At 47.7% G+C, this 18382-nt stretch overlaps 3 protein-coding genes across 5 annotated transcripts; 2 read left to right on the forward strand and 1 right to left on the reverse strand.

Moving 5' to 3' along the window:
- Positions 1-729: 729 nt before the first annotated feature.
- On the forward strand, positions 730-7109 carry LOC148318535 (uncharacterized). The gene is made up of 16 exons (XM_088282531.1): positions 730-933; positions 1667-1773; positions 1869-2005; positions 2340-2503; positions 2621-2803; positions 2882-3317; positions 3498-3614; positions 3864-4187; positions 4312-4554; positions 4668-4766; positions 4858-5051; positions 5195-5369; positions 5445-5601; positions 5688-5841; positions 5950-6061; positions 6131-7109. Exons 1-16 carry the CDS (start codon positions 913-915, stop codon positions 6307-6309), a joined length of 2802 nt encoding a protein of 933 aa, XP_088138657.1. The 5' UTR covers positions 730-912; the 3' UTR covers positions 6310-7109.
- A 63-nt stretch (positions 7110-7172) lies between these two features.
- eif2s3 (eukaryotic translation initiation factor 2, subunit 3 gamma) lies at positions 7173-10862 on the reverse strand. Of its 3 annotated transcripts, none has more exons than XM_088282534.1 (13): positions 10719-10862; positions 10304-10372; positions 9710-9773; positions 9505-9632; positions 9318-9439; positions 9034-9128; positions 8801-8959; positions 8595-8729; positions 8424-8518; positions 8204-8348; positions 7950-8119; positions 7663-7835; positions 7173-7444 (listed from the first exon to the last, which is right to left on the reverse strand). In XM_088282534.1, the coding sequence occupies exons 2-13, from the start codon at positions 10370-10372 to the stop codon at positions 7381-7383; spliced, it is 1419 nt and encodes a 472-aa protein (XP_088138660.1). In that variant the 5' UTR covers positions 10719-10862; the 3' UTR covers positions 7173-7380. The 3 variants fall into 3 exon arrangements, with proteins under 3 accessions (XP_088138660.1, XP_088138659.1, XP_088138661.1); XM_088282533.1 differs by having other exon boundaries at positions 10557-10796; XM_088282535.1 differs by having other exon boundaries at positions 10451-10796.
- A 184-nt stretch (positions 10863-11046) lies between these two features.
- Positions 11047-18364, forward strand: klhl15 (kelch-like family member 15). The gene is made up of 10 exons (XM_088282532.1): positions 11047-11249; positions 11924-11982; positions 12068-12176; positions 12298-12436; positions 12669-12857; positions 12924-13148; positions 13347-13508; positions 13758-13967; positions 14040-14230; positions 14654-18364. Exons 3-10 carry the CDS (start codon positions 12157-12159, stop codon positions 15438-15440), a joined length of 1923 nt encoding a protein of 640 aa, XP_088138658.1. The 5' UTR covers positions 11047-11249; positions 11924-11982; positions 12068-12156; the 3' UTR covers positions 15441-18364.
- The last annotated feature ends 18 nt before the right edge of the window (positions 18365-18382 follow it).

Genomic DNA, 18382 nt, shown 5'->3' on the forward strand with positions numbered 1-18382 from the left:
ATCACGTCAAATTCACACTTATGGACAAGAGCAGAAATTTTCCAACCTTTTACACCAAACACAGAGTAAAGAAACTACTGCGCACTCGAAGTACCACTATAATGACCAACATTGAAATACAGTAAAATAGTGGGTTTACATTCTAAGTTCTAGTTACTGAACTGTGTTTGGGCAGTGATTCTTTCATGTTCCACGAGAGTGAAGCCAATACAATCCAACTTTATTGATATATTGCATTTCACAACAGCTGGGAGTGTAACAAAACACTTTACATATGGTGAAATATAAATTAGCAGAACACAAATTATAACACATGAATACATACACAGTAGATACCAGAATAAGAGTATCAGCAGTGCCGCCAGTGTGTTAAATATGATAAATTCTTCAGAAAACCTGAGATGACCTTTGATGAGAAAAGCAGGGTACATCCTAATGTTCCCCAGCCAATTGTCTTTAGAAATTATCCTTGAAAACTGAAAAAGTACCCAGAGACGACACTAAACAGGACTGGGTGAATAATGAACGCCAGATCGCCCTTTGCGCATTCGATTGTTTGCAGCAGTCACGGTTTAGTTTTGACTGACTTCTGCGGTTGATTGTTGCAAATTAAATCCTCCATGGTGACTCGATCAAAACGAGTGCATCATTACGTCATAAAGCCGACTTTACCCATCAAAGTCACCGATACCGTAATTGCGGACAAAAGACAAAATCGTGTACATTGAAGAATCTCCTGACTGCTTTTGTTGTTGTTGTCCAGCTGTCAATCAAAAGGGGGCAGGACGCTTGTCTCGTGCCTGCTAGCATAGCCGGCTTGGGTTAAAATAGCGACGCAGCCGATGAAGGAAGTCCGACAAAGTTGTTGTTTAATTCCACTTCGGCGTTTTAATTGCACGCCCAAAGGCGAACATGAGTTCTTCGGGCTCCCCGGTAAGCTTCAAACGACTCGCCGAGTGTTGTAAAAGTTACGTCGCGACGCGCTGGGTTCACTTTAGCCCGCTAGCTAGCCTCGTCGGCTAAGCTAGTTGTTATGCTAACGACTGTGACAGGCAGGCGTCACAAATAATCAGATTTAGCTCGACTGACACTCTTATTTTACTTTGAATTATTCAGTTTTAAATGGAAACTGTGTTGTTAATGTGATTTGATTACAGCAGTGTTACTGACATTCAGAGCAACTGATAAAGGTAACAGCGGGTAAAAAGTAGGTATGACGTAATTGACATGTCATAGATTGCAAGCACATTTTCAGATTCCGACTGTCAACCGGTCGGGATGAGAATCAGCACCTTCCAAGTATGGTTGCCCTTCTGAAAAGTGTTGACTGAAGAAGGGTTTTTCCTGGCTTAAATCAACGCATATGTTTAGGTTTCCTTTAGTTTTACCAAAAAATAAATGTGCATGTTACAAAATCAACAATATATATTTGAAAATCCACTCTATCATCCAATAAATTTGTATTGGGTAGGAAAACCCGCCATTCATGGCACATCATCTTTTTTTTTTTTAGGACAACTTTAGGCATGTCTTCCAATTGTTTCAGATTAAGTGCCACCCCTGTGGCACCTTATAACAACGTAATTGCAGTTAGAATAATACGCGCCTCCAAATTTGAGCAGTTTGTGATCATCATTGTTTTATCCCCTTTGTTCCTGTCTTGTAGACAATTGGGGAGCTATTCCACACGCTTGGCGAAATGGGCTTCACACAGGAGCAGATCCAGGCAGCTGTGCAGGCTGGCCATTTTTCCGTGATGGACGCCGCTGAGTGGTGAGTGCGTCCACAGAAGTCAAAATTGTCGCCCTTAGAGTATTTATTTATTTATTTATTTGTAATCAATCCATGATGCTTTTTTTTCCCAATAGGCTTCTGCAGGGTCATCAGCATCCTCGACACAGTTTGCTCAAGCAGCCGACGGGGCCAGCGCAAACGGCCTTTGCGGCTTTCAACCCTCCTAAAGAGTCGACTGGCGCATCCGAATCATCTGCTTCTGACTCTTCAGGTATGAAGTCCAACTGCACCTCTACACAAATAGAATAAACAAACGAACAAATTGTATTACAAAAGAGACACCTAACCATCCATTTTCTATAGCAGTCGCAATAAAACTAAAAAAAATTCGATTCTGCTCAAATATATTGCACATGAACGTAAGGAGTCAATTTTATTCACAATTTAATGTATAAGGCGCAGTTAAGGCATTAAGAAATTCTAGCTCACTTTACATTGTCATTCTTAGCCCTACTGTGACATCACAGTGGGACAAAACTCAGAACGACTGACTGACACACATTCTCAGAAATATGATTTCATTTCCCTCTCGATGGTTGTCACAGCAAACAGCTCATTAGTGTTGAGGCTGGCGCAGGCGTCGTCTTCCCCTCCCCGAGAGCTGCCCCCCGTCGAGTCGCGCATCAAACAGGACAGAAGCGACTTTGAGGAGCAGCAGAGGCAACGTGTGGCTCAGGAGGCGAGGGCGGAGCGCCGGCAAAAGAAACAGGTACCAAACGGCGTGGCTTTGCCATCTCAGAATTTATTAATAACAGAACATGAACAGAACTTAGCTGACCTTTGACTGACAGTCCTAATTTTGCACTATTTTTCATCTTCATTCCAGGAACGAGAGTTGGTGCTCAAGCGCATCGCCGATGACCGCAGGAGCTTACAGGAGAAGAATAGCAGCCAGTCTGGAGCTGCGGCGCAGGCGGCGTCGCCATCGCTGTCGCCGTCCAATGGCAGTCAAGTGCACACTCTGGGAGGGAAGGTTCAGACTAATGTGGATAACAACTGTATCCTCATGGTGAGGTTGTAAAGGCTCCGCGTTGGTTTTCATGCGGGATGCCCGATTTAAGTTGTCTCGTCTGTGGCCTCGCTGCAGATCCGGCTGCCGTCCGGTGAGTCCATGCGCGAACGCTTTCCAGCCGACGCGCCACTTCGCAGCGTTGTGGAGCACATCACCGGACGTCACCCCTCCCTCCCCACCTTCTCTCTCCTCCAGGGCTTCCCACGCAAACGCTTCGGGGAGGCCGAACTGGCCTGCTCGCTGCGCTCCCTTGGCCTCACGCCCAACGCCGCCCTTTGTATTCAGACCACACCCCCGGAGACCCCCCAGGACCCGGCCGGCCCTGCCGAGCCGCCCCCGGTCGACCTCGACCACCGGGCCTGTTGCGCTCCTCAGGTCCCCGTCCAGGAGAGGGCGGGAGGGCCGGACCTTGTCGTGCCCCCTCTGCTACCAAATCACGTGTGGGAAGAGGCCGCCAGTCTCGCGGGGATCTCTGGAGGAGCTCCTCTGCACGGACCCTCTCACTTCTGGGGCAAGTACTGACTGAAAACATTGATCTTCTAATGATCATTTTGGACTGTTTTCACTAATTATCGCCATCATCTGTGTAATGATGTACAGTACATTGAAACTGCAAAGATTTATTATTCAAAGTAATACTTTTGCATGCACGAGTAGTCCAGCGTTCCATCCTAACTTGAACGTCATGCAGGGCGTGGCCAAAAGTTGGTTGCCGGCAATCCCGAGGAAGCTGCTGACGTAGAACTCGAACAGGAAGAAGAGGACGAAGACGAAGGAGACGAGGGAGAAGCTCCACATTTGCTTAACGGTACTGCGCACATTTCACAGCAACATGTGTGTGGTATGTTGAGAAGATTAGGGAATAGCCTACTTGGCCAGCCAATTAGATTGCGTCTTTTAAAGTGCGCTTATGATGAAACAACGGGAAGTCCGAGCGAACTCGAGGGAATTAGAGGAGCGTGAGATGTTCATTCGAGGTTGATCGATCACGAAAATGGATTGATTGGCTGTCAATTGCACGTCCTGATGGGAAGTGTGTATGTGTGTGTTTTTCCAGGTATGCCGCGGCTGCCGTTCTTCCCAGAGAACAGGAACCGCGGCGGTTTTGAGCCCAGGCACCGCTGGCCCGAGCAAGGCAATCGACTCAGGGAGGCCTTGGAGGACGAGCCGGCGGCGCCCGAGCCGGACGACGCGGAGATGCGAGCGGCGCCCGGAGCTGCCGGTCAAGCCGCCGTGGAGCGTCTGCAGCGGGCGGCGCGGCGCGACGAACCCACGCACGGCGCGCAGGGACAGCCGCTTCCTCCCAAGAGGTCCTTCAAGACCCCCAACGTCTCCTCGCTCTGTGCCTTGGCCACGCGCGCCACCGTTCACCTCATGACGGGTGAGCAACTGGAACAATTACGTTCATTTTATTTTTTTTTTTTTTTGATGAAGCAGGGCTTTATGTAATTGTAATTGTGAGTCTTGTGTGTGTGTGTGTGTGTGTGCGTGCGCGCGCTCTTCAGCTCCCAGCATGCAATACAGCAGCAGCCTGGCCGGCCTGACGCCCGAGCTGGCGGAGCTTCTGCTGAGCCACATGGCCCAGGAGCGTCTGCTGCGCCCACGCAACCTGGAGCTGTTCTTCGGCTGCCCGCTGCAGAAGTTTGTTCTCAACTGCTACCCGTACTCCACCAACGAGCTGCTGCGCCAGCTGCGAGCCTTCACCGCGCTCAAGCACCTCAGCCTGGTCAACTCGCCGCTCATCACGGGTACAAACAACTCCGCCTTGTTTCAAGACTATTTATTCTGATGTGAATTATTATTTTTTTTTTTAATTATGAGACTAAATTCACTCTCTGTATTTAAACGTGTTTTCATCCAGATTCTGGCCTGTCAATTCTGTCCAGTCTGGTTAAACTGCAGTACCTCAACTTGGCCTCCTGTAGCAAACTGACTGATTCTTGTCTGCAGTACATCACAGGTTACCAACTCCCTCCACACACACGTAGACAGGATTAATAAATTACGTAACGTCGGCGTGTACTATGTGCATAATCTGCTTTTGTTTCCAGGTCTCAAAAGCCTGAGCTTCTTGTCACTGGACCAGACCAAAGTGACGGACGCGGGAGTGACGCTGTACCTGCGCTCGGCACCGCCGTGCCTCTCGCAGCTCAGCCTCAACCAGACGTCGGTCGGCGAGGCCACGTTGGCCGTGCTGCCCGGATGCGTGCCGCAGCTGCGATTGCTCAGCATAAAGCAGACCAAGGTAGTTCAGCACAACCACCACAAGATGGTGCTGGTTTTCTTTCAAATCTTGATTAGATTGTAGCCTTCCACCGTCACGTCACTGATGCCGCCATGTTTGTTTGAGTCACTTCCCTAACTGTTGTGACATCATCGCGCGTCTAGGTGTCTGACGTGTCCGCGCTGTCCGAGATGCCGGGGCTGCAGACACTCAACCTGGACGGCACAGGCGTGACGGAGGCCTCGCTGGCGCAGCTGGGTGCCCACCCGTCACTCTCGTCCCTCAGCCTGGCGGGAGTGCGCGTATCAGACGGCGACCGCGCCCTGCAGATTGTCTCGGGTTAGCGCCAGTGTCCGCTTCTGGCCCTAATAGCTAAACGGCACGTCGCTGAATGTGGTTTGTCATCTCCCACAGGTCTGGCTTTGACTCACCTGACGCTCCCGGGACGTCACTCGGTCACGGATGGCGGACTGGCGTTCCTTTCGCGGCTGCGGCTGTTGGCGGAGCTCGACCTGACGGATTACACACAAGTCACGGACCAGGGAGTTCAGCATCTCTGCACAATGACCAGGTACACGCGTGTCCCCATAGCATCCCATAATGTCCACCAATGTTCTTTCATAATATCTTATTATTGTGTGTGTGGGTGTGTGAAAGGTTGAAGAAGCTGTCGCTGAGCAACACTCAAGTGACTGACATGGGCCTCACCTCATTGCGCCCCCTGCTGGAGCTGCAGGAGCTGTGCTTGGATCGGACGGCGGTCAGCAGCCGAGGAGTGGCGGCCATCATCACCTGCCTGCCGCACCTCCAGGTCATCCTCCCATTCCTTAATACTTGTGTTTTATTAAAAAAAAAACATTGCACATAAAAACATGCATGTATTAATATTTTTTTTTATGTAACTGTTGTTGTTTTGCAGGTGTTAGGCTTGGCCAGCACTCAGGTGGGTGACAATGTCGTGAGGCGAGGTCTCCTTCACTGCCCTCAGCTGCTCAAACTCAATCTCAGCCGCACCAGAATCACAGATAACGGTAAGCCCGTCCTCACGCTTTCTAACACGCCAAACGTCTTATCATAAGTGTCACTTCCCCTCCCCCCAGGTGTGAAGTTCCTGGCGCGCATGCATCTGACTCAGGTGAACCTGGACGGTACCGGCGTGAGCCTGGCGGGCATCGCCGGCCTGCTGGCCTCCACGCACATCAGCAGCATCCGCGCCAGCAACACGCGGGCCGTGCCCATCGATGACGTCTCAGACGACGACTGGGAGGCTCTGTCGTAGCGGTGAAAAACACTCCACCCCCCTAACCAAAACCCCCTGTGACTCCGCCTCCACGTTTGCGCTGATGAACGTGCATTAAGATTTAACTGTACTAGCATCAAATGTGTTCCTGGGTCAGTTTGACTGGAAACATGTTAAACACACCAGTCTAAAGGTGTAAATAGTTATATGGAAATCCCAAACAACCCGTGTAGTCAGCAAATAGCTTTACTGCAAGCAAAGAACAGGCACAGCATGAACATTCACTCTGCATCATTCGAAACATTTAATTTCAACATAACATGTGCTTTGTCATTTTTGTCACAAAACGCAACAAGGACATTTTGTGTCGGCTACTTCAAATTTTGTGATTTTGGCTGTATTAAAAGAAGTCTAGTGTCATTTTATTTCTAATGGTCACTTTTACCTTGACAAGTTTTCAGCCTTTGTTCAGTTAAAAAAAAAGCCAGAGTGGCATTTTTTCCATGATCTTTATTCCAGATGGATTGTTGAATTTTTGTTACAATTCCTGCTTTTACACTTCTTTTGAATGTTTTTTTTAAGTAAAATAAACAGTGCAACACAATAACATTAAACACAGAATCATAACTTTGAGCTGCCACCGGGGGCAGCATAATACATATAATTCAATAAGATGCTGTCATATGAGTCATTTCTTTGTAGAGGATAAAGAATATGCATGTAAAATTGTTTTAAATCAGGACTTCTTACAATTACTGGATCGCCAACCAAGTGTGAACTTACACAAAACAAATTAGTCCAAAACAGCTGGGCTGATGAATAAAATTGAACCGATCGTTTCTACTTGCATCATTTGAGCCAATCTGCGCTGTTTGCCTTCTTCAATGAGATGCAACAAAAAGTTAGTTCCAAACGTTTATTGGATGAGAGATGTGAACGTGAGCTGCACTGAAGCGCATTCAGCAGATGATGGTCGTGCTAGTCCAAAGTGAGGTCGGCGTCATTCCGATTTGTCCTCGACGGAAAAGAACCAAGAGGAGGAAAACAACCAGAGTGATGTTTGCGGTATCTGATGGGAACATTGCTAAGATAACGGCCCGCCTTCTCCTCTCAGTCGTCGTCCACGGTGGGTGTGATGGTCACGCCCCTCCTGATCTGCCCCCAGCCAATCAGACTGTGATGTGGAAAAGAGGAAGAGCCAATCAGACGACAGTATGAGGACAAACGAGACGTCCATGGAAGTATTGGGTCATTAGCAGTGCTAGCAGCGCCTCAAATCATCAAATATCAAATAGTCCAGTTTTAGTCCTTACTCCCAATATCGTCGGTCTACTCGCGCACTGAATTATTTTAGTAGTAAACTGAAATCGAATAAACGTGGCTTAAGCTCACCGCCAATGTTTCTCCACACGTCGACTCAAGGCGATCTTCTCTCCGACTTCGGTGCAGACAGGATTGGTGAGGACGATCTTGGCCAGATCGGCTTTGACGGCGCTGACGCGGCCGCCCGTCGACAGCGAGCCGATGTTCACCATCAGTACTTCGTTCTTTGACAGCTTCTGGACCTACAAGGGTGTAAAGAAAGTCCGCTCAGCGTAACAGCAATGCAGAACGCCGCTGACATGCTAACGATTAGCATCCATGATGGCGCTTTTCAAACAGCTGCGCACGGCTCTCACCTTGGCTGCCTTCTTGTCTCCCTCCGTACGCACGCCAAGCAGCCTCCTGAGCAGGAAGTATGAAATCTCCAGCTCGGTGAAGATCTCGGGCAGCTCTCCAACGGCGCCCAGCACCTGACCCACCATGCGGTCGGCTCGGCAAAGCGTCGGGTCGATCTTGGTGCCCACGCCTGTAGCGAGGTTATTACGAGTTCATGAGATTCGGCAAAAAGCTGACTTCGCCAACGCCGGACCGTGAGGACGGACATACGCACCAATGAGGCCGCCGGGCGCAGCGTACTGGAGGTCGTTGTGTTCAGCGAACAGCGAGACAATCTTGGAGAAGATGGGCTTGCACATCAGCTTCCCTTCGTGGTCCTTGGACACGATGCCTGGCCGCACCTCGATCTCCTGGCCCACCTTCAGATGCCGAAACGGACCTTTAACGCTCACGTCATGAGAAACACTTTTTGCTGGGTCTCAGCATTGACTCACCTTGAGGACACCCTTGAGGATACTCCCGCCCGCCACCCCGCCTTTCAGGTCGTCGACTTCGCAGCCAGGTTTGTTGACGTCAAATGATCTGATGACTATATGAATAAAACGCACCGTGAACTATGGAGGCCACGGAAAAAAAATTACTCAAATGAGTCTAACGGATCTTACCAATGAGTCTGGGTTCCGAGGAGAAGTCTCGCACGGGGACAGGGATCTTCTTGACGATGTACTCGCACACAACCTCGATGTTGTATTTGAGCTGAGCAGAAATGGGAATGATAGGCGCGCCCTCTGCCACCGTGCCTGCCAATCAGATGAGACGTGCTTAGTGTGGACGTTTTTCTTCTGTGAGTGGCACTGGACATTTGTCTCACCCTGAACGAAAGTCAGGATCTGCTCGTATTGCTCTTTAGCCTGACTCTCCTTCACCAGGTCGATCTTGTTCTGCAGGATGAGGATGTGCTTCAGCTTCATGATCTCGATGGCAGCCAGATGCTCCGACGTCTGCGGCTGCGGACATGACTCGTTGCCCGCTGGAAGGACCGAAACGTTACTCGCTAGCCACGCCGGTGGCGCCGGCGAGGCCGGTCCGGACGAGACGACTCACCGATGAGGAGGAGGGCGGCGTCCATGACGGCGGCGCCGTTCAACATGGTTGCCATCAAAATGTCGTGACCGGGACAGTCCACAAAGGACACGTGTCTACGAAAGACCAATTACTACGGCTGAGCGAGTCATTTCAAAACCTGAAGGTTAGTTTTATTTTTGTTTTTTTGGTCCAATCAGATTTAAGCCTCTGTGTTGCCATGCCAACCTAAACTCAGCAATGACATCAACATTTTTCTGTCACAGGTCAGAAAAAAAAACACGTTACAGGCAAGTCTAACTCACCTGACAAGTTTAAAGTCGCCCTTGGTGCCGGGGATGTCTGTGGGGAACTCATCAGGGGTGCTGCTCCCGCAAGAGCGATAGCACTCGGGTCGAGGGCAGCTGGGGTCATCCAGCATGTAGATCTAATTTGACAACACGACCGCAGTTAGCATCTGTGTTAGAAGCCGGGTTTTGATGCAGTGCGTACCTTAGCGTTAGCGTAGCCCAGCTTGATGGTAATGTTCCTCTCCAGTTCGTTTTTGAAGCGGACAGTGTGAACGCCCGAGATGGCCTTCACCACTGTGGACTTTCCGTGTGCCACATGGCCGATGGTGCCTGGGAGTCAAAACAAGAGAACTTGGTTGGTCGCGTTAAATAAGCTTATTTTGACAGTTTTCACAAGACGGACGTACCAATGTTGATGGTGGCCTGTCTGCTGATGATCTCCGGAGAAAGAGTCGTCAGCTTAGACACATCCTGCGGACGTCAACAACACGCAACAGTTAAATAACAGACGGATATACTGTTTATTTATTAGGACGTCTCAATACCTCTCAGTACAATGATATTAGTACTATGCAGAGGACAAATAACATGACTGTGTACTATTATAGTGTCTGTCTATATGTGTTGTTGCACTATTTGTGTCCAATTGCTTAGCGTTAATATTCCTCAACATTGATGCTATTTAACATTTACATTAAGATCGTGGGCCAAAAGTGTAAGCTATGAGGAATTGTGGACAATTACTGCATAATATAATATATATTTCCATACAAATGTTGTATTAAGATGTGATCAAGCTGCAATAAAATCTAGTTCAATCTGTGTTAGGATCCAGCAGCTAACAGCTACTAGCCAGCCGTGTGCCGGGTGGTGGCAGAGGCACAGCAGTGGTTTAGCGGGCAAAAAAATGGACTTCTATTAAGGCCGATCTTTGAGAAAAAGAGTATAAAGTGGTGCTCATAAAATCAAGAAGGTGTCAGTGGCATTCGAGGAGCACTTACCAGAGTACTAAGGTCTTGTTTGGCCAAATGAGGCTGACCCAGCGTTGTACCCGACTCGTCACCCGCCATCTTGAATGAAAAGGGAAGGGATGTGATAAAGGTAACCGGGGACAATGCCTGAACTGATATATTCAAATAAATGATTACCTTCTGCTATGTGTTAGCTATTTTACTTCAGATTTGGTTTTTAATACAATAATAACAATGCCGTTGCGTTTGTGACAGAAAAATATTTTCCTGAAATTGACTTTACCTTAACAATAACGCAACGGGGTCCTTTCACTATGGCTGATGCAACTTTCAGGTACGATCAAAATCTTAAAATAAATTTGTAACTCCACTAACACCCAGCCAGAGCGCTTTACATTTGTTTAATAACAAAGTTCCTTAGAAATGTTAAACAATATCGACAAACGTTTTTTTGGGGGGTGGGCTCCAGTGAGTAGAGAAGAGTATGTACGTTCCTCGCGTGTCGGGTCCGTCGTAGATTGATGACATCATCACCAAGTGTCTTGTAGTATTGTTATTTCATTTGTAGTCCTTTCCAAAAATGTTGATTTCAGATGTATCACCTGCCCATTAAAGAATACAAGATAAATAATTTTGTTAGCTTGTTACATATGTTACAATTTTATTAATAAAAAAATGAAGATTATCCATTTTGATTGCAGTTTCGTTTTGCTAACACTTGCCCCATTCACACCCTCCCGCCCCACTTCCGTGCAAACAGGACGTGACGCAAAACTAGAAGATGGCGTCCACAAAGCCTAGGGATCGATTTGGTCTGCTAGCAGTCTGCTGTTGATCCGAACCGGGGCTCCGGGGCCCTGGCTGAGGGGTGACACCATGGCGGTGGGTCGCTGCATTAGTCTTCTATCATTCCGGAACTAACTGTACCTCTCCATGTCCGAAACGAAGACGACTCGTGTGGATTCTCAGCGCGGAGGTGAGACGCCTCCTTTAACCGCTCGGCTAAAGTTGTTACTCCCGGTCCATCCCATTCGGAGCCCTGGCGCTCCCGACACCAGCGAACATTGCTACGGCAGTTTCAGACGTTCCGCAACGGTCATTCGATGCCGCTGTGTTTCATCGGTTGAGCTGGCCAGCTTTGAAATGACCACGGCGGCGCTGTCAAGTAGCCTTTGTTTGGGCACCAAAGGGAAACATTGCAACTCTGTCTGTTCAACTCTAAGCTAGATGGGTAATATTACAATATTTAAACCTCTATTGCAATGTAGAAAGTTCTAAATATATTGCTCATTCAGGGCAAATTGGGAACTATTAAATTCCCCGACTTCGTCATTTTCACACTAACTTTTAGCGAGTCTTACATTCTCCATTCAATTTCGTCTTAAATTTCACATAACTAAATTTCAGGATTGTCTAAACTCGATCCTCAAGGGTCACTGTCCTTCCTGTTTTCCATCTATCTCTGCTGAAACACTCCTGAATGTTCAGAGTCGTGATCACGCTTCTTCAGATCTTGCTGATGAGCTGGACATGCCTCCTCTATTCAGCGCTTTTACAAGCATAAAAAAAGAAAAGAAATGAAGACCATTCTTTATACAGGATATCCAATGGGCATCACCTGACTCAAATCTTTTGTCTCTTTCCAACTAGGCTGGAAACACAAACACGGGAAATGCCAGCGGCCGCTTTGAACCCAGACATCGGAAGCTGTGAGTGTAAAACACGTCAGTCCCCATCTCCAAACTTTGAAAACGACTTCATCGTTCTCTCCCATGCTGTTATTTTGCCGCCCAGGTGATTGACGCTGACTTAGGGTCTTCGTTAGCATCAGCTGGACACACTGGGGCACCGTCCTCTGATTGGCTGCGAGAACTCCCTCTGACATGCCCGTGGCCAATCAGAGGTGAGTGTATTAAAAAAAAAAAAATCGTCCTTCCATCCCTTTTCGGAACCACTTGACCTCAATCCACAGTATTTGAATTTCTAAAAAAAAAAAAAACAGTAATATGGTTTTCTGCGGCCAGGTGTGTTATGTCGGGGGCGGATGTGGAGGTGTATCTATCTCAGGTGCACGATGGGAGTGTGTCGTCGGGCTTCCGGGCGCTATACGAGGAGCGTCTGCTGCTGGATGTCACACTGATGATCGACGAGCATCACTTCCAGGTGTGTGGCGTCAGTATTGTGCTTATCCAGTTGATCGGGTTATATAATAATAATATTGCCTTTATTAGTCCCACAATGGGGAAATTCGAGATTCGAACCCAGGCCTCCTGGGGAGACTGGGTCCTGAACGCGGCGCCTTAGACCACTCGGCCATCCTTACAGTAGACTTAGGTGGAAGCCCTCTCAAGACCAGCAGTTGTGAAATAAGGAATGTTCTCCATGTCTCATCGAGGCCCACAAGGCGCTCCTCGCCACCCAGAGCGACTACTTCCGGGTCATGTTCACGGCGGACATGCGGGAGCGGGACCAGGACAAGATCCACCTGAAGGGGCTGACGGCGGCGGGCTTCGGGCACATCCTTCGCTTCATGTACTACGGCTCGCTGGAGCTCAGCATGCCCACCGTGCAGGAGATCCTCCAGGTGATGTCGCGATGCAATTTTTGTGGCATTCTTAAACGTGTCTTAGAACATCACGTCTCGTGGCAGGCGGCCATGTACGTGCAGCTGACGGAGGCGGTGGAGTTCTGCTGCTCCTTCCTGCTGGCCAAGATCTGCCTGGAGAACTGCGCTGAGGTCATGCGGCTCCTGGAGGACTTCAGCGTGGGCGTGGAGGGCGTCCAGGAGCAGCTGGACAACTTCCTCCTGGACAACTTTGTCCCGCTCATGAGCCGAACCGACTTCCTGTCCTACCTCAGCCTGGAGAGACTGCAGGTTTAGACCGCGACGCATGAAAAATGTTTCCATATCCTGCTACTGTAGTGTGGCCGCAGTCACTTTGAAAAAGTAACTTCGTGACTTGACTGATTACTTGCTTTTAAAAGTGAGTACAAGTTACTTTGTTAGTTTCAACGAACGCCGACAACGATGCTTGACATAAAAATGACGAGTCTCTCTTCCCGTGGGCCCCAGGCGTACCTGAACAGCGACGCCCTGAGTCGCTACCCTGAAATCGAACTGTACGAGGCGGTGCAGTCGTGGCTGCGACACGACCGGCGGCGCTGGAGGCACACGGACACCATCGTCCAGTCGGTCCGCTTCTGCCTCATGACGCCCGCAAACATCTTTGAGAAGGTGAGGCGCTGGAGTTGAATTCATTTCATTCATCCTATATGTTTTAATTAAATTAACAAATGTTAAACAAATATATAATAATTATGAATATTTTGATTGTGTTTTAATACGCTATTTTTTTCCTGTATTTTTTTTTTTTAACTAACACAATAAATAAATTACTGTGGATTTGAATTTGATTCAGTGTTCCGCCCTACCCTGTCTAGTGAACAACGCGATCCGCCTGACACTCCGCATTCCCCCCCACAGGTGAAAACGTCGGAGTTCTACCGTTACTCTCGGCAGCTGCGCCAGGAGGTGGAGCAAGCGCTGGGCTACTTCCACGACGTCAACCAGCAGCCTCTCGCCGACACGCGCGCCAACCGCATCCGCTCGCCACGCCCGCAGACGGCCGTCTTCCGGGGCATGATCGGCCACAGCATGGTCAACAGCAAGATCCTGCTGCTGCAGCGCCCCAAGGTGCCCCCGGCGTCGCCCGCGGCGTCCGGTCGCGCCGGCGAACTCGCTCCAGTAACCCGCTCTCTCCCGCAGGTGTGGTGGGAGCTGGAGGGCCCGCAGGTGCCGCTGAGACCCGACTGTCTGGCCATCGTCAACAACTTTGCCTTCCTGCTGGGAGGGGAGGAGCTGGGGCCCGACGGCGAGTTTCACGCGTCATCCAAGGTGTATCGCTACGACCCCCGACAGAACTCGTGGCTGCGCATGGCCGACATGTCCGTGCCCAGGTCAGAAAAGTTGTCTCCGTTGTGTCTGCTGTCGACAAGTAATTGACGACAAAGCGCCTTCAGGCCACGTGACTTAACGTCGTATCTTATATTTACGCCACACTTGGTTGGTAGTTTTGTGATGTTGTCATAATGAACGCTTAAAAGACTGCAAGTCAAAGTGTTTAGTTAATTAACTCTGAAATAGACAAATTAACTCTTATATTAATTCATGGATAATTTACGTAAACCTAACTTATAAGACCCAAAAAAACAAAACAAATATTGTTTATTGAAATACAGATTAATTTATTGTTTGTGTTAATAATACACGGAAGAGGACTTAAAAAAATGATCGCACTTAGCTATTTTTTTCAAAATGGTTCTGCCCAAGTTGCTGCCGTAATCGTCTGGTCGTCACACTTGCCGGCTGTCGGTTTGCAGGTCGGAGTTCGCCGTGGGCGTCATCGGAAAGTTCATCTACGCGGTGGCGGGTCGCACGCGAGACGAAACCTTTTACTCCACGGAGCGCTACGACATCACCGAGGATCGCTGGGAGTTCGTGGACCCGTACCCCGTCAACAAGTACGGACACGAGGGGACCGTCCTGGGCGGGAAGCTCTACATCACGGGCGGCATCACGTCCTCGTCCACCTCCAAGCAGGTGTGCGTCTTCGATCCGGGCAGGGAAGCGGCGGCGGGAGGCGGAGCGGCGACGACGACGGCGGCGGCGGTGGGAGGGGCCTCGGGCGGGTCGGACTCCCTCCGGACGCGCGGGGGCCGCGGCGCGCCGCTACCCGGCGCCCACGCCAGCTGCTGGGAGAACAAATCCAAAATGAACTACGCGCGCTGCTTCCACAAGATGATCTCCCACAACGGCAAGCTGTACGTGTTCGGCGGCGTGTGCGTCATCCTGCGCGCCTCCTTCGAGTCGCAGGGCTGCCCGTCCACCGAGGTCTACGACCCGGACGCCGACGAGTGGACCATCCTGGCGTCCATGCCCATCGGGCGCAGCGGCCACGGGGTGGCCGTGCTGGAGCGCCAGATCATGGTGCTGGGCGGCCTGTGTTACAACGGCCACTACAGCGACTCCATCCTCACCTTTGACCCCGACGACAACAAGTGGAAGGAGGACGAGTATCCCCGGATGCCTTGCAAACTGGACGGGCTGCAGGTGTGCACCCTGCATTTCCCGGAATATGTGCTGGAGCACGTGAGACGCTGCAGCTGAGGTCTGCTACGCACTGGACACACTTTTTCCCTTTTTTTACATGCCAGGGGAGCATTTATTCCGTATCCTACTAGTGCGCTTAATTGTCCATCTACTAAAATTAGTCTTACTTGTGATTTTTTTTCTCTTTTCTCCACTACTGCCTTCCACTATGATTGTATGACATTTCTGCGCACGACTCAATGGTAATAGTACTCGTAGTAGTCAAATTATATTGAAAGCCATATGAGCATTGATTCGAAATCCCTGATATTTATCTTAAGAGCCATCTACTAGTACGCTCTTTAACCTCACCAGTAAGACAATTCGGGCACTACTCGAATGACCGATTAATCAGCCGAGTGATTTTTGCTGCAGTTTTTTTTTATTTTTTATTTATTTTATTTTTTACATATGAACACATTGCCCCATGAGACAAATGACGTTCAACCAAAAAAAAAAAAAAGATTTTTGCCAATTTTTCTCTCTATAGTTAAGTTAAAAAGTTGCACAAAATTCAGATGTTCTGCCTCTAATTTATTTATATATTTATTGTTGTGTTAAGGGACCAAAAAAAATTTAATTTATTCATCTTCTGATTAATCGGTTAGCGGAATTTTATTCGGGCAAATAGCGCAATCGGCTTCAATAACTATCAATCGGGCACTACTTATTTGTTGCCAACTAGTATACAAATAAATGTTTATTTGAATAATAGTAAACACACAGTGAACACTATGAGGTGTAACTACTACACGTCGCGCACTAGTAATCTCATAGTGCTTTCCATGAATCTGTTTTGCGCATTTATTCCACACCCTCAAGTTCATTTACTAGTATGCGCTTTGACGTCTTTGGCATGCCACTAGGACAACTACTTGTTACTAGCGAGGCAAAACAGTCCACTAGTTGTGTCAACCCGTGCACTTTGCCTCACACTAGGTTGTACTTGTCCCACTTGTGCACCGTAATGCCATCGTGGTGGAAGGAAGGGAAAAAAATGTCACAAATAAGACATCGCTGAATTGTCTTCCTCATGAGGGCAAAGTGTGTACTAGTACATGGACAACTGAGCACACTGTATTGTCTGGGTTTCAAACACTTTCACACTTTGCTTTCCGAGAAAACGCCAGGAAAAAAAAAAAGGAATGGTTTGGATTGTATCGGTTTGGGCTCTGCTGGCTTTTTCTGTTCAACGCACTGGAAGCTCAACTTGGACTTAAAAGTCAGCGGCAGTGAAATGTAATCAATAATCTACCTTGTTACACGGAATCAATAACCTGATGCACTGATTGAAATTTGAACTAGTGCAGCTACTTTTATACTCTCGTCATGTGCACTATTAGCACCTCAATCACACACACACAATTTGAGTCTTATTAGCAGTCGCTGAAGTTGAATTCACGGTCATAAGAATCAAAATGTGCTTTGGACTTCCAGTGCGTCCCTCACGCTTATGTCTCTGTCGGGTCGGGACATGTCTCCATTTGCGCTCCCCTTGGTTTCTGTTGCTTGGTTTGTCGAATCGTCAGCCTATCGGCACTCATCGTTTGTCTCATCGAAGCAACCGCCCGTGTTCGCTTTTCTGTGTTTGTTTGTGCGAAGGGCTCAGCACATACTGATGCAGTGTTTTATTTGTTATTTATTTAGCAAGCTATGCAGTAATGTGTTGCATTATTTATTATTAAGACATGTTTTCTTTTTTTTTTTTTTCTTTTTTAATTTGGGGACTGAGCAAGACTGAAAACCGTAGTTGCCAAGATGCCTCCTCTGCGTTCTTTCCTTCTTTGTTTTTCACTTTTAACGCTACTAGCTTTACTATCGCAGCTTCCAAACGGCTCGTGTTGGTATCCGGCTTGTAACCATGGCAACATCCGTGTAACCTGCATGCGTCCGGACTTCATTGTCACGCCGTCATCACTCGTCTATCGCCGGTGTTTTTCTTTTCAGGTTGGAAATGTACAAATCGACACATTCCACATGATCTCATCTCATTCTTTTCTGAGGTCAGCCCTCACTTGATTCAGGTTATCGGTTCCACATCATTTCACACGAGTCACCTTTGTTACTACTGTTATTTTAACTATGCACTTTTTTTCTTTTTTTTTTACAGTTTTTTTTTTTCTTGACACATTCTTATTTTTTTAATGGCCATAGAAGTGTCAAACTGATTGTTTGAGAATGTTTGCAAGGGGATCTCTTTTGAGGTGTGCGTGTGCGCGTGTGTTTACTTCCTCCGGTGTCGCTGTCAAAGAAGAAATGTGATGAAAAAGTGTTACCTTGCCGAGTCGCAGCATCCTTTAGTCTGTCAGTAGGCAAGCAAGAGTAGAAGATAACGACATATAATCCACATACAGTATGTATACTGTATATACATATATAAACACACTGTAAGACGGCAACTAACGATTATTTTAAAAATCGATTGATCTCTCGATTATTTTTTTCCAATAAATCTGATGTTTGATTTTCCATCCCTTTAGTCAAAAATTGGTCTTTTCAAATTGACAGTGCAGAAAAATAAACAAAAAATAGGATTCAGTTTCTTGTTTGGTCCATAAACTGTCAGAAAATAGTTAAAAATGTGATCTTTGCTTTTCAAAGCAAAAGTTGTTTGCATTATGTCTTATTTTGATTAAAAATTAAAATGATCCTCTTTTCATGAAGGACTAAAAAACATTGAAAAATATTTTCTGTTGAGAGGAAAATATACAAGGACAATTTGAAGTTAATAACAAATCGTCAATTGATTTTCTAAATAGTCGTTGATTAATTTTATAATCGATTAGTTGGTATTTAATCGGTTAATTGTTGCATCTCTAGCAGTACCTTGCTCGCACTGAAACCGAAAGAGATGGCAGGATAAAATAAACTTGTAATCTGGGTAAATCCACTGAAATGTTTGTAACTTCTTTCCTGAAATAAATGTTCATATTGGATGAATTCTGGTTGTCAGATTTTAA

Source organism: Idiotropiscis lumnitzeri, chromosome 19, assembly GCF_059441095.1.
Source record: "Idiotropiscis lumnitzeri isolate Australia: NSW breed Sydney's pygmy pipehorse chromosome 19, RoL_Ilum_1.0, whole genome shotgun sequence".
Lineage (NCBI taxonomy): Eukaryota > Metazoa > Chordata > Actinopteri > Syngnathiformes > Syngnathidae > Idiotropiscis > Idiotropiscis lumnitzeri.